General features: G+C 51.0%; 3 protein-coding genes across 4 annotated transcripts; 2 read left to right on the forward strand and 1 right to left on the reverse strand.

The window, feature by feature from the left end:
- Nucleotides 1–3,133: 3,133 nt before the first annotated feature.
- Hddc3 (HD domain containing 3) lies at nucleotides 3,134–4,759 on the reverse strand. Of its 2 annotated transcripts, none has more exons than XM_027408251.2 (4): nucleotides 4,601–4,759; nucleotides 4,247–4,302; nucleotides 3,886–4,126; nucleotides 3,134–3,584 (listed from the first exon to the last, which is right to left on the reverse strand). In XM_027408251.2, exons 1-4 carry the CDS (start codon nucleotides 4,710–4,712, stop codon nucleotides 3,454–3,456), a joined length of 540 nt encoding a protein of 179 aa, XP_027264052.2. In that variant the 5' UTR covers nucleotides 4,713–4,759; the 3' UTR covers nucleotides 3,134–3,453. The 2 variants fall into 2 exon arrangements, with proteins under 2 accessions (XP_027264052.2, XP_027264053.1); XM_027408252.2 differs by lacking the exon at nucleotides 4,601–4,759 and adding an exon at nucleotides 4,396–4,538.
- Nucleotides 4,756–7,740, forward strand: LOC103161063 (protein shisa-like-1a). Its single transcript, XM_035442436.1, has 4 exons — nucleotides 4,756–4,940; nucleotides 5,382–6,706; nucleotides 6,882–7,092; nucleotides 7,522–7,740. The coding sequence occupies exons 2-4, from the start codon at nucleotides 6,604–6,606 to the stop codon at nucleotides 7,703–7,705; spliced, it is 498 nt and encodes a 165-aa protein (XP_035298327.1). The 5' UTR covers nucleotides 4,756–4,940; nucleotides 5,382–6,603; the 3' UTR covers nucleotides 7,706–7,740.
- Unc45a (unc-45 myosin chaperone A) lies at nucleotides 7,720–22,163 on the forward strand. Its single transcript, XM_027408243.2, has 20 exons — nucleotides 7,720–7,924; nucleotides 8,108–8,269; nucleotides 8,478–8,514; nucleotides 8,821–8,996; nucleotides 10,725–10,817; nucleotides 11,221–11,388; nucleotides 12,715–12,883; nucleotides 13,262–13,432; nucleotides 14,440–14,611; nucleotides 15,745–16,045; nucleotides 17,012–17,106; nucleotides 17,742–17,883; nucleotides 18,197–18,337; nucleotides 18,550–18,677; nucleotides 18,859–18,925; nucleotides 19,348–19,461; nucleotides 19,681–19,796; nucleotides 21,024–21,141; nucleotides 21,248–21,403; nucleotides 21,557–22,163. Exons 1-20 carry the CDS (start codon nucleotides 7,748–7,750, stop codon nucleotides 21,812–21,814), a joined length of 2,961 nt encoding a protein of 986 aa, XP_027264044.2. The 5' UTR covers nucleotides 7,720–7,747; the 3' UTR covers nucleotides 21,815–22,163.
- The last annotated feature ends 99 nt before the right edge of the window (nucleotides 22,164–22,262 follow it).

Consider the following 22,262-nt stretch of genomic DNA (forward strand, 5'->3'; position numbering starts at 1 on the left):
ATCTTCCTACTTCTGCTGCCCACGTTCTGGGCTCACAGGTATGCACCATATGCCCTGCTGGTGTTTGCATATTTAAATGTTACTTAAAGCAGTATTGTTCAGAATGTCCAGCCAGCAGAGTTGCTTCTAGAAAGTGCAGGTTTCTGTCCTGCCCTCCATAGGGCTGTTTGTTGAGTCTGCATGCTGTAGTGATGTGCAGGCAGGGCCACATGTCACTGAATCAAGAAACAAAAGCTTGCTGTAGAACACGGGAGGAAAAAGCCAACTCCTGGTGTAGCCTTTGAAGCAACTTCTGGAATCAGGGCCAAAGAATTTCCTTTGTTTTTATTTTTTGGGGGGTTTTGTTTTGTTGTTGTTTTTGGCTCTCTTTTTTTTTCCCCCTGAGACAGATAGCACAAGCTGGCCTCCAACTACAAAAATCCTCTTGCCTCAACCTCCCAAGTGTGGGATTACAGGTGCATGCTACCATAACCTGACACAAATTGGTCTCAGTAACGGCCCAGTGCGTGCATATTATTTAAAGGCAAGCAGCAGCCCTTGTCCAGAGCTCTGGCACCGAGGCCTTGCTAGTATGAGGATAACAATCTACAGTGGAACAGGACACAACAAAACAACCTCAATCACCAGAAAGGGAAGGACTTCCTCACTGAAACACATCCATTCCATGAAGAAGAGAGGGCTGAGTGTAAGGTGTTTCATCCTCTTGCAGGGAGTCCAGACCCACATAGGACTGGATCTGCCTTCCTCGGGGCATGTAGAAAAAGAAGCAGGAATTCTGGACAGCAGCATCTCTAACTTCAACTGGAAGTGCTTAGAACTGTCCTGGTGGTTACTTAGAAGGTCCTTGTGAAGCTAGGTGCTTACGTTCCAGCTACTGTGGGGGCAGCGGCAGGAGTTTAGAGCCAGCTTCAGCAACATTGAGACCCTGTCTCATAGCTTCCCACACACAAACACAAAGAGGGAAAAAAATTAATGTAGTGAAGGTGAGACTTACTGTTCGACTAGAGATCTATGAAAATTTTGGTTCTTTCCTAACAAAAATGTGTGTAAAGGTCAAGTCTCACACAGAGATGACAGGAGAGACTAGATCATCCAGTGGTTCTGTTTAGGCCCAGTGGTAAGTAAAGTCCAGACTGGGTCTATCACAGCTCCTGTCTTTGGACTCCCTGGTTGATTAGGATAGCCTGCACACAGGAAGCCCAAGGTGGGCTGGTGATGATGACTTTGTAACATGTACAGTGTGACACAGTTGAAGATTAGAGATAATGGCAGGTAAGAAAGTCCCTTGGAGGAAGAAACACTTGGGTTTCTTTTTAAGCATTGCATGATATAGTTTGAATATGTGTGTCCATCTATCGTTCAATGAAATACTATTGAGAGGTGGGACCTGTGGAAGGTGGTTTGATTATACAGGATCCTCGATAGTGTAGGGGAATGATGGCCATTGTAAAAGAAAGAGGCCAGGCCTTGTGGTGCACACCTTTACTGCCAGCACTCAGGAGGCAGAGGCAGATGAATATCTGTGAGTTCAAGGCCAGCCTCATTTACAGAGTGAGTTCCAGACAGCCAAAGCTAACTACCAAAGCTACACAGAGAAAGAGAAACCCTGTCTTGAAAACAAAAAAAGAGGGAGGCAAATTAGTTCACCTTGGGAAGGAAGAATCTGCCGGGCTAGGGAAAAGCTTGCTTCAGGCAGAGGTGTTTCTTGCCAGCCTGGGTCAAGGAAACCCCAACAGCCATGGGGCAAATGTCTTCAAACACTTTCTGCGTGCAATCTTGCTCTGTAGGATAGCATAAGAAACACTCCTGACTCTTTAGTCAACTTCACTGAGCTGGCGGGGGGGCGGGGTTGTTTCAAAAGATGGACTGCTTCTGCAAAGGAAAAGTCAAAGTTTGAAGGTATAGTCCAAAGTAATGAAGCTCACTGTGCCCTGGGGATGAATTCTGTCCCACCCAAAGGCGCTAAGGAAGGCGGAAACCCCCAGTGCTCCTAAAGACCCCATCTGCCTCCTTCCTGTTTGCTCTGAACATTACTCAGAGACCAAAAAAGAACACCCAGGCTTGTCTGTTAGAGACACTGGGGGTGGGGAGGTGGGGATCAGAACAGCCAAAGATACCCACACCCACATGAGCAACTCGACTGAAGGAGAAGCATGAAAAGACTGCTGCTGCACACTGCGCCAAAGGCAAAAATAAAGCCGGAAGGGCCAGCCCTGGAGGCCAACGGGCTTAAAGATTAATGAACCAGAAGGGTGAGGAATGCCTCGTAAGGTGTGCGCCTGTGATCCGGGAGCTCAACATTAGCTTCAGTGTAAAAACTATAGATTCTTGTATGGCTGATGAGATTTAAGACTTCGAGGAGTTGAGCAGTGTGTAACCCCAGCAGAGGCAGGAAGATTGTCGACTTTTGTATATCAGTCTGGGCTGCGTGAGAGCCTGCCCCCCGCCCCTCAAAAAATAAGGGGCAGGTGAAGGCGAGATAGCTCACTGGGTAAAGGCACAAGCCCGCCCGCACGTAGGAGGGCGAAACCCAACTTGCCCAAATTGTGGTTTGATTGCCACACCCATAGTGGGGACGTCCGCACGCGAGCACACAAACACAAAAATATAACCAAAAAATCCTCAGCAGTTTACGGGCATCTCCGTTCCCCCCTCCTCCCTTGCAAAAAAGAGCTGGTGGACCGCTCCCACCGGCCCTCCTCCAGACCCCACCCACCTCCACCGGTGAGGCAACGTCAGGGCAACTTCCGGGCACCCCGGAAGCTCTTGCCGCTTAGCAACCAAGGAAATTATCTTTAAGGGCCAAGGCATAGGCTACAAATTACTGAGCACCCGCTGAGTTTGTGTACGGGGGAACTGAGGTCTTACAGGCCTTTTCACGTTACTGGGATTTCTGTTCTTCCCAGCCGTAAGTGGTGGCATTCCTTACCAGTATATCTGCGGTAGGGGAACTTTCCAGATCACTGACCTACATCACCTGACTTCATAACAATCCAGCTCAGTGATAAGGACGCCATGCTCCAAGGGTTGATGCTCTCAACCCATGGGAGCTGTTGCAAGGGCCACATAGTTGGAAGCCAATATCTGGGGTGTGGATTCTTCACTCAGGAAACCAGGGAAGGAGGAACAGCAATTTAAACTTTACCCTAAGTACTTTATTTTCCATGGCTTACAAACCAAAGTTTACACAATCCGAAGTCCCTGAGGGGCCAGAGGTCCTACCATGTAAAATAGCGAACAGAAAGACCCAAGACTTGAGGAAAGGCTGTGAGTACATGGGTATATCTGATTTCCATATTTGGGGCTCAGCTAAGTAAGAAAATGCAGACGTTTTTAGCCTGTAATGTATGCGTTGGGTGAAGGAATGTGAGAGATGGGGTTGGCTCTGAAAGCAACAGTAAGAATCCCATTTTGCTGGGCCTTGCTGGAGCCATGCATGTCACCAAACACCGCTCAAAGAGTCAGCCCTCGCTCCTCGAACAGCTGCTTTAGTGCCTCTTCCAGTTGCTGGTTCGTTCCTTGAAGCCCCTTCACCACCTGTGCTGCCCACTCGAAGTATTCCTGGACTCGCTGTTCTGACCATCCTGCACAAGAGTGGACAGAAACCCGCTCATGGGATGTCAAGGCCAGCTTTGGCTTTTGCCTGTTTTCCTGCAGGGCTTTTGGTACAAGGCCGTAAGATGAGTTGTGACGGGATGACCTGACAACTTCTCCATGACCACCAACTTCTCCCACTTTTGATAGAAGAGTCGTTCCAGGTTTAGTTTGAGGCATTAAGACCACCCCCAACCCCACCCACCCCTTATTTCTAGGAAATTGACCAAAATGTGTTTTTAGAAGTTGGGCATCCCTTCCCCTCCCCTCAGAGCCAATAGCGGAGCATACCTTGAGGGGTGCAGCGATTCAGGTCCCTCAAATTGTATAGTTTGTCTGCCAGCTTCACCAGTTTGGCCCCTGGGCTGCTGTGGGGTGCCTGCTCTACCTGTTGCCGCTTTCTTTCCAGTTTGGGCAGAGTCTTGTCATCTGTTACCTCCTCCACCAAACGCCGAACCTGTGCTCCAAAGTGCAGCTCTACCTCATCCAGGGTAGTGTCTGTGTCTTCTACTGTGTCGTGGAGCAGGGCCGCCTAGGGATAGGCTCCCATTCAGCCCAGTGACACTAGCCTCCTACCAGTCAAAGGGCACCCATTGTTCAACAGTACTCTTAATCCCTACACCAGCCTCCTGGCAGAGAAGAGTAAAGTTACCTGCAACACCACAACGTCAGTGACTCCCGCCTCATGGGTTAGGATCCGGGCCACACCTGACAGGGGCAAAGCAGAAATCAGACTAGAGGGAGCCACAATGGAGAGCCAGATGTAGCCCCCTCACCAGCTGGCCTTGCAAAGTCCCTTACCCTCTTGGGATACCGACTGTACTAAGAGGGCAATCCCGTCTACTGCCCCAGGTGGGGCTTGCACGGCATAACGCATGAAAAGTGATTGACACAAAGCTTGGGACTCAGTAGACGCTCAATAATCTGTACACCCTTTGTGTTCCGGTCCCAGTCAGTCCCCACCCGCCACGCGCCGCGAGAACTGCTTCCCAACCGGCGCGCCCACCGATGGGGTGGTTGATGTAGGGAGTCCCTTCAGGATCTTTCCGTCGCTGCTGTCGGTGCTTCTGAGCGGCGAAGTCAGCAGCCTCCAGCAGCTGAGCTACCTCGGAGCCCATCCCGCGGGTGGCGCCGGGGACTGAAGCCCCAGAGTCTGAATAGGTCATCTTACAGCGCCCCCTGGCGCACCGGAGGCTCGGAGAGTGGAGTTAATTCTGACAAGCTGTAATTCTTTTCTTCTCCCCACCACACACACACACTTCGCGTGTTTTGCGCGCGCGCGGAGGCCATAGGTCTCCACCCAAGTTTTGAAGACAAGGTCTCTCCTTGAACCTGTAGCAGCTCAGGTATTTAATGAGACTAGCTAGCTAATTAGTTTCCACGGATTCTCCTCTCCCCGCCTCCCAAGCACAACTTGTGTAGGTGGCCACCCCAAGCGTTTTACCTGGCTGTTGCCTTAGTCTGAAGGCAAGTTCTTATTCTTGTGCAGCAAGCACTTTACCCACTGAGCCATTACCCCAATCTCGATGGAGATTTTTCAGAGACTGAGATCCTGGGCACAGAAAAAAAAAAAAAATAGCCTTCAGCCGGGCGGTTGTGATACTGCCTTTAATCGCAGCACTCAGGAGGCAGAAGAAGGCGGATCTCTGAGTTCGAGGCCAGCAGGGTTATGCAAGGAAAACCTGTCTCAAAGAGAAAGAGAGAGGGAGGGAGGGAAGGAGGAAGAAAGGAAGGAGGGGAAAAATTGCCTTTAATAATCACGGTTGGTGTGGTGTACTCTGCTCCAGGCTCAAGAACATAGTATCCTGGCTCTCTGAGAACTAACAGTCAGTGGAAGAAGGAAGACAAACGAGAACAAAGGTGATGGCCTCAAGGAGTTCAGAGCTGGAAGACATAGGTAGCCATGGGACCATAGAGAAAGTCCAGCTCATCTAGCCTGGGAGGCAGAGACAACTTCTCCCAGGAGAAAAAGGCTGTCTACAACCTTTCTATGCCTAGAACCTTTTCAAAGTGCTCCAAACGTAGTTCTCCCCACAGGGACTGTCCTGTTACTATGGGCATTTGGGCCCTAGGGACCCTACGAGACATTATGGCTTGACCTTCTGGAGAACTGGATCCTAAACGAGAATTTAGTTGCTTCAGATTATGCTCCTGGGAGGCAGTACTGTTTCTACAGAAACTGTTTGCATTAATCTCTTGTACATAAGGGAGCCTGTTTCAGTCCCCAGACCTCTGCTGTGGGCCTCTGAGGAGATGATGAGTCTTGCCCCTGCTGCTTCAGGAGCCTAATGTTGTCTAGCTTGGGTAGGCACTGGAACAACCCTTTATTATTTACTGGCCAGTGAGCTTCGGATCTTCTGGAGAAATTCTCTGTCTTAGTGTTGGCATCTCTAAAGTATGAAGGGTAAGCGAGACCTGGGAATTTCCCCCAAAGGACTCTCTGAGAAATGGAGGTAGCCAGCCACAAAGTGTATTCCAACCCGGCAGGTAGCTTTTGTGTTTGGGCTGGCAGCTGGGGAGATGAAGCTCAGGATGAAGTTTAATGATAGCATTCTCAGATAGGCTTGGTGGTTGCCATGTTGCAGCAGTTATGGAGGGCCACTCTGCAGGCTGATCAGAGGTCTCTGGGGCCTAACACAGGATGGTCAGAATTCCCGAGGTGTCAGCAGCAGCCTAGAAGTAGGACAATGTGTAGACAGAAACATATTTGTCTTTACCTGTTCATTTTTTCAGGACTCAACTTCTCTCTCGCCTGGCATTCCCAGTGCTCTGAGCTGTTCCTCTCTACTGCTTAGGAAATCGTAGGCAGCTGGAGCCAGAGGCCCCACATTCCCAGCAGACGATGGGAATCCAGTCGCTCTCATCTCGCTCCAGAAGCCTGTGATGGAGGAGTTACCACCCCTGTGGGGCTTGGGACTTTGATTTCAGGTTCCTTATTGTGCTTCGTAGTCATGGCTTAGGACAAATCCTGGATTCCTAAAACTACCACTAAGGCGGAGGTGACTTCTCATGGGCCTCCAGAGAAGGAGTCCAGGGCCTCTACTGACAGGCCTGTCTGTAGGGCTGCTGATTTTCAGTTGGACAAACCTTGCCCACCCCACCGACCTCTCAGGTATAACACTTCCCCTATCCTCTGAGGGCGATTTGAGCTGGGAAAGCTGTTGGTGAGGGGTGAAGGGAGCCTCCACCCCTCTTCTGGTAGGGGCTTGGACCCCATTTTGCACTTTGAACAGGGTGAAGGGGGTGTGGTAACCTCACTTCTCTAGAGACTTCTTGTTTCTCTGCAGCACTGGCTCACCACCCCCATTTGTGCCAGACCACACGAGACACTGAAGGCCGCCACTACCCTGGTTTCTTCTGTCCTCGCCTCTCTGATACTCCTGAAGAAGCCTACTGTTGCCACCTGCAGGCTGCCGGGGGCTCCTGCTGTACCCGGGATGAATTTGAGGCCCTGTACCAAGTAAACTTGTCTTCTCTCCAGCCCCCACCCATCCTCAGGTGAGAGCTGTGATCCCAGATCCACAGGGCACTGACAGAGTGCTCCAGTGTCTTGGGCTCTGTCCTTAAATTCTGCAGTGGGAGGCTGGTAGCTTCCAGAATAGTACAGAGGAGGTCACGTAAATCACGATTACAAACACCTCCATGAAGGAGTGAAAAGTAACCAAACCTGCTGTATATTTTATGGGACTTAAGGGGTTTGTACGGTGTCAATAGAGAGGATCTCGAAGTCCATGGGTTACACACATTATGGTAGGGAGTTTAATTCTGAATCCAGCTGCGTTCGTCTTCAAGGTACTTGCGAGCTCCCAAATTTGTATGCAATGTGTATGCAGTCTGTATCCTGTGCTTTCTCCGACTCTCTGGGTTCCGTAACCCCTGGCTTGTCGCAGCCCGTGTACGATCTTCATTCTCTCCTCTCTCCTACAGGGGCCCAGGCCCGCTCCTAGCACTGGGCCTCTACAGTCTACTTCTGTTGGCACTGATGACAGCAGATTTCGTGCACTTCTGCCGTGGCCGGGGAAGGAAAGAAAGCCTAAACTCCAGCAGCCGCCGCCTTCCCTTTCGGGCCTCTGCGGCGCGCCCCCTACTGGTCCCAGTGGGAACAGACTAGAAGCTCCTGATGCGTCGCTGAGCCTGCGTCTGCGTCTGCGCAATGCAGCTGAGCCCCCGCCCTTGCACCGACGCAACCTCTTCTTGGCCTCTCCTTCTTTGGCGTAACCCTGACGCATTGCTGGGGCGGAGCAGCCCCAGGCATCTTCTGGATCCCAGGGCCACCTTTGCTCCAGAGAGTGCGCCTGCGCCGGCTCTGCAGTTCGGCTTCGCGATGACTGTGAGTGGTCCAGGGGACCCCTGAGCCCCGACTTTCGGTCCCCGGGGTGCATACTGGTCCTCCTGTGACATCTCCCCTTCGCAGCTGATCGCCGTCACCTTATTCTAGCCCTCCTTGGGACGCTCCCCGGACCGGGCTTCTCTCTCAGCCGAGCTGCTCTGCCCACCGCCTTTCTCTCCGTAGGCCAGCTCAGCTGAGCAGCTGCGGAAGGAGGGGAACGAGCTGTTCAAATGCGGAGATTACGAGGGTGCCCTGACCGCCTACACCCAGGCCCTGAGTCTCGGCGCGACGCCCCAGGACCAGGCCATTCTGCACCGAAACCGGGCTGCTTGCCACCTCAAGCTGGTGAGGGAGGGGTCGGGTTACTCCAACCTTGTTCAGCCTGGGCCCGGGGTTGCCCATAGCTGCTGCTGTATGCGCACCCGCTGGGCATTTCCTAGCCACCCACAGTTGTCGGGTGTGTTTGGGCATTGGTAGTGGGGGTGTCAGCTGAGGAAGGGTGCCCATTGCTACTTGATTCATTCCTCTCAGGCTGCTGATTTTTCTCTTACAGGAAGATTACAATAAAGCGGAATCAGAAGCGTCTAAAGGTAGGGGGGTGTGGGCCCTCTTACGGAGTTGTGGGTCTTCTGTGGCGGGCAAGGACTCCGGGGCCACCGAGCCATCCCTTCCTCCTCCTCCTCCTCCTCCTCTGGTCCCGACACGGGTCTTTCTACTTGCTTTCCCACTTCTCCGGCCTTTGCTTTTCTGCAGCTGCCCTCACCTTTTCTGAGGCTGAAGCACCGAGCTCCACATTCGTACCCCCACCTTCCTCTGGCCCTCAAGATCTTTCCCTACTGCTCTTGCCTGGAGATGGTGGCCTCATGGGTGCTGACAGAGCTCCTGTTTGTGCCCAGCCATTGAAAAGGACGGTGGGGATGTCAAGGCCCTTTATCGCCGAAGCCAAGCCCTAGAGAAGCTGGGCCGCCTGGACCAGGCTGTCCTTGACCTGAAGAGATGTGTGAGCCTAGAGCCCAAGAACAAAGTTTTCCAGGAGTCCCTGAGGAACATTGGGGGCCAGATCCAGGAGAAGGTATGTGAAAGATGAAGAGAGGTTGGGGATTGCCTGGGTCTGGTTCAGGGGTGTAGACACAGTGCTCCAGAGAGGAGTACTCGTAGCAAACTGGCATTAATAATGCTCTGCCTGTTGGAGGAAATCATAAAAAAAAGCATGGTTGTTTGGTGCCGGTAGGAAAGTGGTGTGGCTGTGTGTGTGTGTGTGTGTGTGTGTGTGTGTGTGTGTGTGTGTGTGTGTGGACTCTTACAGCAGTACTTCAGCATGTCGGTGTCGGAAATGAACATCTTGTAATTTAGTTAGCCCATGTTGACCTTAGTGTTACTACATACCTGAAGCTGCCCTTGAACCACTGGTTCTCCTGCTTCCAAAAATATGTTATTTATTTATTTATTTAGACAGGGTCTCATAGAACCTAGGCTGGTCCTGGTTGCTATGTAGCTGAAGATGGCTTTGATGACTTCCTGTCTACACTTCCCAAGTGCTGGGATTTCAGGTGTCTGACTTTTATTTTAGTCTTGTTTATAGTAAGAGAAACTTGGAACCTGCCTAAATGCCCAGCAAAGAGAGAAAAACTAAACAGACTAGGTCAGTGCTGTCATTTTTGAGAAGTGGATGGAAGAGTAAAATAAGCAGTAATATACACAGGACAGTTCTGTTACCACTGATGTACCACTGCAGTATATCATGTCTGGGCACACTGGGTACAATGAAAAATATGGTTGAAGTTGTGCATCAAAAGCCTGTTAAACTGGGAGCCTGAGGCTAGCCTGGTCTACAGAGCAAGTTCTAGATAGCCAAGCCCACACAGAGAAATCCTGTCTTGAAAGAAACAAACACAAAGACTGTTAAAAATGTACACCAAGTTGCGAGGTGGTGGTGCAGACCTTTAATCCAAGCACTCGGGAGGTAAAGGCAGGTGGATCTCTTGTAAGTTTGAGGCCAGCCTGGTCTACAGAGTGAGCTCCAAGAAACCCAGAGCTATAGCACAGAAAAACTTTGTCTTGAAAAACAAACAGACAAACAAAAAAAAAAGGACTCCAAAGGCCAAGTGTAGTGGCACACACCTTCAATCCCAGCACTCAGGAGGCAGAGGTAGGCAGATCTTTGTGAGTTCAAGACCAGCTTGGTCTACATTTAAGAAAAAGAGAAAGAAAGAAAGGAAGGAAGAAGAGAAATTGTGTGTGTGTGTGTGTGTTTCTGTGTGTGGTATTTATCAAAATGGTAACATGGGAGGAAAAGAATGGGATTAAGGAAGCTTTCAAAAAATACTTTGACTTAACACACACACACACACACACACACACACACACACACACACACACACTCATGTGCATACAAGGCATCAAAGGGAGTGTTAGCAGCTACTTCACAACCTTCCTGGTGTCTTGTAAATGGTGACTGTCAAGTTCAGCGCATAGTAGCAAGCTTATGTTTTCACACTGCTCTAGCATAGCTGCCACTCCTGGGAATGGGTTTCCTTATGTCTAACGAGATGCCTTCCCTTGTGAAGGCACTCACTGTAGCATCACCAGGCCATATTGCCCAAGCAGGAAGAAGTTCAGAGAGGAAAACAGCCCCGGGAAGTCTAGGAGAATATGTTCTGGCAAGTCTCTTCCTGCCTGCCATGGTTTCTAGCTGTTGGCCTTGAGCTCTGAACCTCCCAGGGAGGAGAGCCAGGGAGAACTCATAGGAAATATAACATGTCTGGCCAAGAAAGATGATTTATTCTGTGCTTCTTCATAGGTGCGGTACATGTCCTCAACAGATGCCAAAGTAGAACAGATGTTTCAGATACTGTTGGACCCCAAAGAGAAAGGCACAGAGAAGAAGCAGAAGGTACAGGTCCTGGAGTGAGCCTCTAGGGCTTCCATACATACCCCTTTGCTCACCAGTATGGACCTCAGAAGTCCTGCTGGCCTTGAGTCCTTGGTGTGAAGCAAGGAAAGGGAATTAGTGTTCACAGAGCACCTTGGTGGTCACCCTAGAGCCAGGAGCTGGCATACAGTGTGACTGAGGTGCTGCCCTTGCTCTTGAAGCCCTGCTAGGGACCCCACTCTAACCATCACCCACAAGACCAAGCTCTCCTTTCTACTTGAAGAGAAGGAAGCCGAAGTTCCAAAGGGTGAAATTTATGGCTGGCTAAGAAGAAGCAGTGAGGCCCAGAGCTCAGGGCCTCGCTGCCTGCCCTGCTTTTGGATGTCTGTAGTGTCAACATTAGTATGTACTTCCTCTGGCGTAGGCTTCTCAGAACCTTGTGGTACTGGCCCGAGAGGATGCAGGAGCCGAGAAGATCTTCCGGAGCAATGGGGTTCAGCTCCTGCAACGCCTGTTGGACACAGGAGAGACTGACCTGATGCTGGCAGCCCTGCGCACACTGGTCGGCATTTGCTCTGAGCACCAGTCTCGGGTAGGTAGTGTGGAGAGGTCTAGTTATTGCCTTAGTCTGTTTCTCTGTCCATTTGTCTATTAATTTTATCTACCCATCTACTCTTTCACTCCCCCATCTTTTTCCCAAAAGAGCTGAAAGCACAGATAGGAGCTACTCAACTATGGGCAACAATTAAAAGGACAGAAAGGATACACACAAATTAGGATGGAGTAGGACCGAAAAGGACAAACGTAGCCTCCTATACCTTGATCATTACTGTCCTGAAGCCAGTTCACAGAGACCTGGTCACTGCCCACTCAGGGCTGCTCAGAAAGAGGTTTTGTCCATTCCAAAGGTTGGATTCCTTTCCTCTGGAGAGGAGAGACCCGTGATGTCACCAACAGCATATCTGCCTTAGAGATAGTGACCTGGTTAGCAGCATGGACAGTGCCACAAGAATGGCCCTACTCCTGGGCCTGAAAAGTCCATGCCCCTGCTCTTGCTTGTGCTCGCTGGACCCAGCAAATAGGGACTTGGTCTCTGGTTGATCAGTTATGTGTACATTGGGAGTCAGGGTCTTCTTATGTAGTCTGGGCTGCCTTGAACTCACGGTCCCTCTGGGATTTCAGCACGTGCTGCATTGCTGGACTCCTTGATTGCTTTTAGAGGAATCTCCAGTTCCAAGAAGGGTAGATTGTGAAGTAGTCAGTGAAATCTCTTGAGGCCAAGCCTGGGCTATATTTAGAATAGTAAAACCATGTGTATCCTGTGCCCCAGGTCTGTGTGAGCTGGGATAAGCCCATCAGGCCTCCTAGGTTCTCTAGCTTAGAAGAAAGATGGAGAGGCCTTGCAGGTCTGCCCCATGTGTATTCACACCCTGAGGTGTGCACAGACCCTACTGCTGGGTTTGGGAAGGTGCTTGCATCTAACAGGATGCTTTGTCCAGGTGTGTTTTCTCCTGGAGGAGACATGAGACCAAATAGCTGCTCCTGGGGTTTGTCTTCGCTCCAACTATAGAGAGCAGAGGTGGATGAGGACTCTGCAATATCTCCTCCTCCTCCTCATTGTCAGGCATAGCCAAGACATAGTCTTGGCTGTCCCGGAGCTGGCTGCTATTCTGTCTCTGTCTAGGACTGCAGGTGTATGCCACCACTACCAAATGGGGTGCCTTCTTTAGACCCTTTCTAACAGGAAGCACAGCATGACACAGGTCATACTATTAGACTTACTTCCCTTTTCACTTGGAGCTGCCCCATCCACCCAGGTGTTTGCTCACTTTCTGGCCACACTCACTAACTCACTGTTAGGAATCACCATGGCTGCCCTTTACCAACCAAGCCTCTGTCCAATTCTTTCCCAACCTAGACAGTGGCAACCCTGAGTGTCCTGGGAACTCGGAGAGTAGTCTCCATCCTGGGTGTGGAGAACCAGGCCGTATCACTGGCAGCCTGCCACCTGCTGCAGGTTATGTTTGATGCCCTCAAGGAAGGCGTCAAGAAAGGCTTCAGAGGCAAAGAAGGTGCCATTATTGTGGGTGAGTGGAAGCAGGTCTGGTCCCTTGGATGGTACTGTTGTGGAGGGATGGATGGAATGGGGCTTAGTGGTGATATTTTACCCTAGATTCTTTTGTTTTGCTGAGACAAAGTCTCACTGTGGAATCGAGCTCTCATGCCTTAGATTCTAATAGCCAAGTGCTTGAGGAAAAAGCTAGGCTCAGCTCAGAACCCAGGAGGGAAGCCTCCTTTGCCTGTGCCGCTCTGGCTGTTGAGGAGTTCAACTGTCACACAGGGCTGTGTCACTGTAGAGTTCACTAATATAACATTTCCCTTGTGCTGCTTTGTCTGATGTGCGGAGGACTGAACCCATAATGTCATAGCCTTACACATCGATCAGTAGTGTGTATTGTTGCCAGATCCTGCCCGGGAGCTGAAGGTCCTCATTAGTAACCTCTTGGAGCTACTGACTGAGGCAGGAGTCTCTGGCCAGGGCCGTGACAATGCCCTGACCCTCCTAATTAAAATGGTACCCCGGAAATCTCCAAAGGACCCCAACAACAGCCTCACACTCTGGGTCATTGATCAAGGTAGGTGATAAAGTGTAGAGAAACTTGCTTGGGTGGCTGAGGCCTGCCTTTCTGTGGGAGTGATGAGAAAAGTTGCCATTGTATATGGCGTTACGCTTGTCCTGAACTGCTTGCCCTCCTATGGCCCTTATAATCTCTGTAGGGAGCACAAAGACCCTCCAGCTGGGTGTGTGTGTGATGGGTGTCTGTACAAATGCATGCACATTGGACAGTCCTGAAGAAGGCCAATTGAAAGGCAGTGTCCTCTTTCTCTAGTTGAAGTTTTTTTTTTTTTTAAATCACATTATTTATTTTAATTTTTTTTTTTTTTTTTTTTTTTTTTTGGTTTTTTCGAGACAGGGTTTCTCTGTGTAGCTTTGAAGCCTATCCTGGCACACACTCTGGAGACCAGGCTGGCCTGGAACTCACAGAGATCTGCCTGCCTCTGCCTCCAGAGTGCTGGGATTAAAGGCATGCGCCACCAATGCCCGGCTATTTTAAACTTTTAAGACATTTTTATTTATTAAATCTCCCCCTCCTCCCCATGTGTGTGTGTTCAAACACCATAACACTGGTGGAAGTCAGGATAACATGCAGAGGTTGGTTTTTGCCTTCTGCCCTGTGGGTCCTTGGGATCTAACTCGGGTCATCAGAGTTGGTGGCAAGCACCTTTACCTGCTGAGCCATCTCATTGGCCTGTTTGAAGTTTTTCTTAGTGATGATGTATTACTACTACTACTCTTGGAGAAAAAGACAATCAAATCATAATGTGGCAATTTACACTTCTCATTTTCCAAAAAGATAAATAAGAGGGGCTTGCAAAAGCCCTGCCTGTACCGTCCTCTGCAGGGACCCTGCCTGCTTCTGTTTTCCCCATTGCTTTACCACTGCCATGCCACTGTTTGAACTCTGTGACCTTCCTGGCTGACAGAGGTGGCCTTGCTTTTCTCTGCATCTTCAAGACTGTCTCTACCTTTAGGGCTTGGTAGCAGTGCTCCACTGTCTAAATGGGGTGGGTATCTTTCCAGGTCTGAAAAAGATTCTGGAGGTGGGAGGCTCCCTGCAGAATGCAGCTGGGGAGCTCACAGTGACAGCCAACAGCCGCATGAGTGCCTCCATCCTCCTCAGCAAGCTGTTCGATGACCTGAAGTGTGATGCCGAGAGGGAAAATTTCCACCGGCTCTGTGAGAACTACATCAGGTGAGGCTGTCTGCCTCTCTCCACTGCCAGGATGCCAGCAAAAAAGCGACTGTCCTTCAGCATGGAGGGCAACCTTGAGGGAAATCTTTTAGTTGCTTTTCTATTGTGTCGAAGAGACACCATGACCAAGGCAACTCTTAGAGTTTAATGAGGACTTAGAATTTCAGAGGGTGAGTAGATTTCATATCCATCATGGCAGGGAGCAATGCAACCAGCAGCTAGGCATGGTACTGAAGCAGTAATGGAGAGTGGGGGGGTAGAAGCTTACCTCCAGTGACACCTTCTCCAACAAGGCCACACCTCCTAATCCTTCCCAAACAGTTCCACTAGGCTGCGGACCAAACATTCAAATATACGAATTTATGGGGGCCATTCTCATTCAAACAACCACACCCTATTGTTTTTTTGTTTGGGTTTGGTTTTTTGTTTGTTTTTCAAGACAGGATTTCTCTCTGTAGCCCTCACTGTCCCAGAACTTGCAGGCTGGTCTCAAACTCACAGAGATCTACCTGCTTCTGCCTCTGGAGTTCTGGGATTAAAGTTGTGCAGCACCACGCCTAGCAACACCCTATTGTTTTGAGATGGGAATCTTACTGTGTAGCCTAAGCTGGCCTAGAACTCCTGGGCTCCAGAGGAGCCAGAGCATGTGGTTAGCTGTATGTCACTGTGCCTGGCCCAAAACCTCCATCTTATTCCAAAGTGATTGCACCCTAAATTTTTCAATACTGCAGCAAATATGTCACACATAACAAATGAGTTGAGCACTTAATGGATTTCTTTTCCAACCCATGAACTAAATATGACAGTCCACCCTTGAGGAGCTGACAGCAGAGGGGAAGTGACAATACTAACTTTTAGTAGGTGACCTCAGATCTTAAGCAGTACAAGAAAGGAATGGGGCAGGACAATATGTGTAGAATAACCTATGTTTGGTGGGATGCCCCCAACTTAAGGGTGGTCAATTGAAATTGGTGATTGTTGTTGTGAAATGGCCAGTCTTCCCCTTGATAGTTTTTCTTGCTGTTTCTGGCCAAGTAGTGCCAAGTGCCCACCCAGTCTAGATAGGGGAGCTGGGAAGAAAAGGCCCCTTATGTGTGCTTAGGCAATGACAGCTGTCACTCTGTGCCCCTCAGGAGCTGGTTTGAGGGCCAAGGGCTGGCCGGGAAGCTGCGAGCCATCCAGACAGTGTCCTGCCTTCTGCAGGGCCCATGTGATGCAGGCAACCGGGCCTTGGAGCTGAGTGGTGTCATGGAGAGTGTGATCGCTCTGTGTGCCTCTGAGCAGGAGGAAGAACAGCTGGTGGCAGTGGAGGCGCTGATCCATGCAGCCGGCAAAGCCAAGCGGGCCTCGTTCATCACTGCCAATGGTGTCTCCCTGCTCAAGGACCTATACAAGTGCAGCGAGAGGGACAGCATCCGCATCAGAGCGCTAGTGGTGAGATGGGAGGCCTGGGTGACCAGTCAGGCAAGGGTGCTCATCAGCTGCTGTAGCACCTCCTGGGGCTGCAGGAGTGGGTCTGGCTGTTGCCACTGAAGGACTTACATTCAAGTGGGGAGATGATCCAGGTACAGAGGATGTCTAGGGATGCAGGGCGCCTCCCTTGTTGGTTAGAAAGGCCTATGGAAAAACAGAAACTGCACGTTTGGGGCCTCTCTAGGCATCCATGAGCTGCTGTAGCCAGCATTGTTGTGGCTGGTTCTCCTTGGGCACTGACCTAGTTTACTTTCTATGTTGTGATAAACACCACAACCAAAAACAATTGGAGAAGAAAGGCTTTTATTTCTTGTTACAGCTTAGATCAGAAAGGGAGGTCAGGGCAGGAACTCAAGGCAGGACCTGAAGCAGGAACTGTGAAGGAACGCTGTTTCTGGGCGTGTTCCTCATGGCTCGCTCAGCTTGCTTTCTTATACGCCTCAGAACCACCTGCCCAGAGCTGGCACCGCTCCAGCTGCCTGGCCTTTCTACTGACTAACCTGATGGAGGCAGTTCCTCAGCTGAGGTTCCTTCTTCCCAGATGACTCAAACCAACTAGCACAGGTAGTTCGTCCTGGGTTTCTCTGTCTTGTAAGAACTTGGGCCATGGCTAAAGTTCATTATATATATTCATATATATAATGAAAGGGACAGAAGGACAGAACAGTTCTCAGTATAGAATTGGAATGAGTGTAGAAAGGTAGCCAACGTGTCAGCTTCCACCAGGCACTGTGTCCCGTGGCCACCTCAGTAGATGATTGTTACTAACCCTCCAAGTGCTGCCTGTGGAGAGCTTGTTGATTAGTTAATGTTTGTGGTCCTCCAGAGCCATGACAGAGGGCCCAGAGGGGATCCTAAGCCAGGGAAGAACCAGGCTGTTGTCTCCATCCTAGGCACCAAACAACTGGTCTTGTCCTCTTCCTCCAGGGACTCTGTAAGCTTGGATCAGCTGGAGGGACTGACTTTAGCATGAAGCAGTTTGCTGAAGGCTCTACTCTCAAACTGGCCAAGCAGTGCCGAAAGTGAGTATTTCTCCATTTATGGGACAGATCTTAAGAGAGAGTGCCGTTAGAGAGATGCTCAGTGAGTACAGGCATGAGGGCCTCAGACACCATATTAAGAAGCTGGGTGTGGCCATCCGAGCCCCTGCAGCTCCTTTGCTGTGGGGCAGAGATGGAAGGATCACTGCAGTTTCCTTCAGTGAGAGACCCTGTTCCAAGGGAGTAAGATAGAGAATGACAGAGCAGGACACTTGACATCCTCCTCTGGCCTCCCCCCCCCCCCCAAACACACACAACTTTTAAGGGGACATGGGTGGAAGGTGGAGCTTCTTTGTTTCCTGCTGTCATTCCCAGGTGAGGGCTTCTTTCTCCTAGGCAAACACTCCTAGATTCCAGCTTGTAAGTTCCTGTGTCACACACAGGGTGGCCCAAGCCCCTGGCTCTCCTCTTTGTCCAGGTTACTCCTTCCCGATTCCACTTCTGTTTGCTGTTGCTGGATTTTTTTTTTTTTTTTTCCAGATAGGGTCTCACTAAGCCCAAGCTGTCTTAGAACTTGTGACCCTCCTGTCTCTGCCTCCTGTGTGCTGAGATTACAAGCATGTATCACCATGTCTGGCTCCTGCTTTGATGGTCTCCACTGTCATACATGTCCCTAGGTGGCTATGCAATGACCAGATTGATGCAAGCACTCGGCGCTGGGCAGTGGAAGGCTTGGCTTACCTCACCTTTGATGCAGACGTAAAGGAAGAATTTGTGGAGGATGAGGCTGCTCTGAAGGCCCTGTTCCAGCTCAGCAGGGTAGCTCTGCGGGTTCCTGCTGTTAGCCTAGGAGCAGGGTCTAGGATGAGAGCTTACTGGGCTTCGGCAGGTCTCACTAGTGTCCCTTGTGATGCTGGGGACGCAGAGCTAGTTAGCTGCTTTGTGTGACCTTGGTGCCTGCAGTGTCTGGAAGCACAGTTGCCCTGGAAGGATTGTGAGCTCTGAGTCTGGGGTTGGGGCAGGTTCCCAGTGTCACCCTTGGTTCCAGGCGGGGTTGTGGGTGTGGGAGGGAGGCTCTGCTCAGCTACACTTGGCCATGCTGCCCTGCTGAATGCCCTTCTATCCTGGTCAGTCCGAAGAGAGGTCAGTGCTCTTCGCAGTAGCCTCGGCACTGGTCAACTGCACCAACAGCTACGACTATGAAGAGCCTGACCCCAAGATGGTAGAGCTCGCCAAGTATGCCAAGCAGCATGTTCCTGAGCAGCATCCTAAGGTACGGTGACACCAGGAGGGCCTAGGGGTACCTGTTATTGGCAGCACTTGAGCCGTGGGATTAATCCTCTGTAGAAAGCTTTCTTTTGAGCTGGCTATTCCAACCTCTGTCTTGGCTCTTTATCTCGGTGTTCACCAGTCTTTGCTGTGAGGAGAGTCCACATTTCCCTATCCAGTCAGCTCAGGCCCTTCCTAAACTGCCTCCTTCCTCAGGACAAACCAAGCTTTGTGCGGGCTCGTGTGAAGAAGCTACTGACAGCAGGGGTGGTGTCAGCCATGACGTGTATGGTGAAAACAGAGAGTCCCGTGCTGACAAACTCCTGTAGGGAGCTACTCTCCAGGTAAGCCACCCTGCCTCTGCTAACTCCTGTGTCAGCCTGCAGCATACCTGTAGGAGTGGGGCCTGTGCTGTGGGAGTCATAGAGCGCTTGGCTGCCTTACTTCACTTAGCTAAAGAATGGAATGCCTGCCTGCCTGCCAGAGCCTTGGACCCCACCCACCCACCATGCCTTCTCCCTGCAGGGTCTTCCTGGCTTTGGTGGAAGAGGTGGAGGATCGAGGTACCGTGGTTGCCCAGGGAGGGGGTAAGGTAAGCTGGTTTCTGACTCCTTCCTGCTCCTGAGCCATCTACCTATAAAACATGACTCAGTGGCTGCTAGCCTTGGGGGCCACTATTAGTGACCAGCAAGAACTTCTGCCAGAGGTGATGCTGATGTGGACAGGCTCTTCAGAGTCTCTCAGTACTTTGGGCCCATGAAGATCCCCAGTTTGCCTCCTGTTTCCTCTGTGGCCCCAGGGTCCAGCACAACCCATGTTTAGTACTTAATAAGTGGTTGAGGAAGTGTTTGGGTGGTTTTAATGAGAGACCTCAGAGTAAGGAAGTGTGTGAGCCAGGAATATCATCAGGCTCAAGGAGAGAATGAGGGGGCTGGTGCATTCTGGGTCGATGGCTTGGACCTTGTATTCCCAGGCTCAGGCTGGGCATTGACAGGGCTGGGACTGTTCTGACAGGCTCTGCTCCCGCTGGCCCTGGAAGGCACTGATGTTGGGCAGACAAAGGCAGCCCAGGCTCTTGCCAAACTTACCATCACCTCTAACCCGGAGATGACCTTTCCTGGTGAGCGGGTATGTATCTCCTTTTTCCCCACCATGTTTCCTCATTATACCCTGATGGCCTCTGGCCTGGGCTTCTCCTCATGATTAATGGGAAAGTGACAGTTTTGCTGAGTCCTGGGGTAGGGGACAGCCATAGAGAGCACCACTGTCTCAGGTGGGCTCCCTGCTGTGGGTCTGTGGGGTGGGGGCCACTTTGGTGAGCGCTCTGATAGGTGGGGTGTATCACAGATCTACGAAGTGGTCCGGCCCCTTGTCTCTCTGTTGCACCTCAACTGCTCAGGACTACAGAACTTTGAGGCTCTCATGGCCCTAACGAACCTGGCAGGGATCAGTGAGAGGCTCAGGTAAGATCCCATGGGAGCTTGGCATAGGGATTTGGGTGAGCCCCAGTTGTGCACTCTACAGTTTGGAAAATAGTTCCTGGTCACTGTTTGCGCCCCACAATAACTCATCTGTAACATACAGATGAAGAGTCATGCCAATGGTGGTACCAAGGAGGCACAGCATGAGAGCACTACAGGCTCTGAAGTCACATTTCCCTGGGTTCAAATGTGGCTCCCTAGACCCAGCAGATGTAGAAGCCTAAATAGCTAGGCTTTAGGGCCCTGACTGTGCCCTCCACTTCCTCCTCCTCCCCCCAGGCTGCAGACACTCACTGGCTCACTGTATGACCCTAGCAAGTCTTTAAGTCATTCTGTCTCAGTTTCTTCTCTCTGAGTTAGTTAAGCATCCAACTCATGTAGTAGTAGTGTGGAGTTCATGAGAAAATGCATATAAAAGGCATTAGCAAGCACAAGTGGGAATGGTGGCTCATGCCAAGGTAGGAAGACTGCTGTGAGTTCAAGGCCAGGCCAGGCTATAAACTATCTCAAAAGCTCCCCTCCCAAAAGCCCTTAGTTCATAGGTATCTGCCCGAGCAGTAATCACAGTCAACAGTATTAGCTGTTGTTACTAATTGTGACCTGGAACACATTACTCACCACCCAGCCCAGTTTCCCCTTTGGTGGAATAGTTATGGTAACCACACTTACACTTTCACCATGGAGTGAGGTGAGCATCAAGTAAGATAATTCAAACATCATGGGGTTACAATGAGTATTAGGTGAAATAATTCAAGCAGCTTGGTCAGGTTCAGTGCTCAAATGATTAATGTCTGCATAGCCATCATCACCACTACCCTGCTCTGCTGATTTCCAGCCTGTGTTTTTTGTTTGTTTGTTTGTTTTTTGTTTTTTTTCTTCTGAGACAGGGTTTCTCTGTGGCTTTGGAGGCTGTCCTGGAACTAGCTCTTTGTAGACCAGGCTGGTCTCTAACTCACAGAGATCTGCCTACCTCTGCCTCCCGTGCTGGGATTAACCAACGCCCATCAATTTCCTGCATGTCTAACACCCCTATGCTGTTTCCAGCCAGGCCAGAAGGCTAGAGAGCACTGCACCTCATAACTGGGACGGGAAGGTGCTTGGACATTGCTAGGGGAACACCTCAGCTCAGGGCTCAGCTACATGGGGATAGGGTGGCAGGCTGCGGATATGGGGCTCTGTTCATGTAGACCCTCCAACTCTGTCCTGCAGACAGAAGATCCTGAAGGAGAAGGCTGTGCCCATGATTGAGGGCTACATGTTCGAGGAGCATGAAATGATCCGCCGGGCAGCCACAGAGTGCATGTGTAACTTGGCCATGAGCAAAGAGGTGAGGGTTGGTCCACGTGGTCCCCATGACTGGGATGCGAAGGGCCTTGTCCTTTTATTGGGCTTTGTGCCCCGGTGGCATGGTCCTTTCCTCCATCTGGTGACAGGTGCAGGATCTCTTTGAAGCCCAGGGCAACGACCGGTTGAAGCTGCTGGTGCTATACAGTGGAGAGGACGATGAGCTACTGCGGAGGGCTGCTGCTGGTGGCCTGGCTATGCTCACCTCCATGCGGCCCTCACTCTGCAGCCGCATCCCACAAGTGGTTAGTGCCTGTTCTTAGTAGGGGAGGATGAGGGAACTAGCAACTCCCTGCATGGTGGTATTGCTGTTCTGTGGAGGAGGTCCTGGGGTATAGATGTGTTTTCTACCAGGGTTGAGCCTGTTGCTTAGTCTTCACACCTGCCATTTCCTACAGACCACACACTGGCTGGAGATCTTGCAGGCCCTGCTTCTAAGCCCCAACCAAGAGCTCCAACACCGAGGCAGTGTGGTGGTGTTGAACATGGTGGAGGCCTCAAAGGAGATTGCCAGCACCCTGATGGAGAGTGAGGTGCTGGAGATTCTGTCAGTGTTGGCCAAGGGTGAAGAGAGCCCAGTCACCAGGGCCGCTGCAGCCTGCCTGGGGAAGGCAGTGGAATACGGCCTCATCCAACCCAACCAGAATGGGGAGTGAGCATTGGCCCTGGGCCCACAGCTCATGCATCCGCCACCTGCCGCAGCACTGAGAGCCAGCACAGAAGCAGCTTTGGCCAACGGGCCTGGGATGCTGGACACTTGCCTCTCTTCCACGGCTGCACTTTGGTGTTCTCTGTTCTGAGAGATCACACACTGCACAGCCCTGCTCTGCCAGCACTCAGGAGGGCCCCTATGTCTGTAGTGAGCTGGGGATGGTCAGAGTGCATCACAACTCAAGCCTGTGGATTGTGGGCATCAAGAAGGGCACAGCAGCACCCTCACAAGCTGTGAGCACCACCAGAGCCTGCCAGCAGGTTCATCCCTCCAATAAATCGTGTGGGACTGAATTGTGTTTGTTGTGTAGGAGGGGTGCTGAGGGTGAGAGGCTCTGGAGCAGTAGCTGGGTGTCAGCAAGAGTGCTGCAGAGTGCTGTCCTGCAAGAAGGA

Source organism: Cricetulus griseus, chromosome 3 (assembly GCF_003668045.3).
Source record: "Cricetulus griseus strain 17A/GY chromosome 3, alternate assembly CriGri-PICRH-1.0, whole genome shotgun sequence".
Classification (NCBI taxonomy): domain Eukaryota; kingdom Metazoa; phylum Chordata; class Mammalia; order Rodentia; family Cricetidae; genus Cricetulus; species Cricetulus griseus.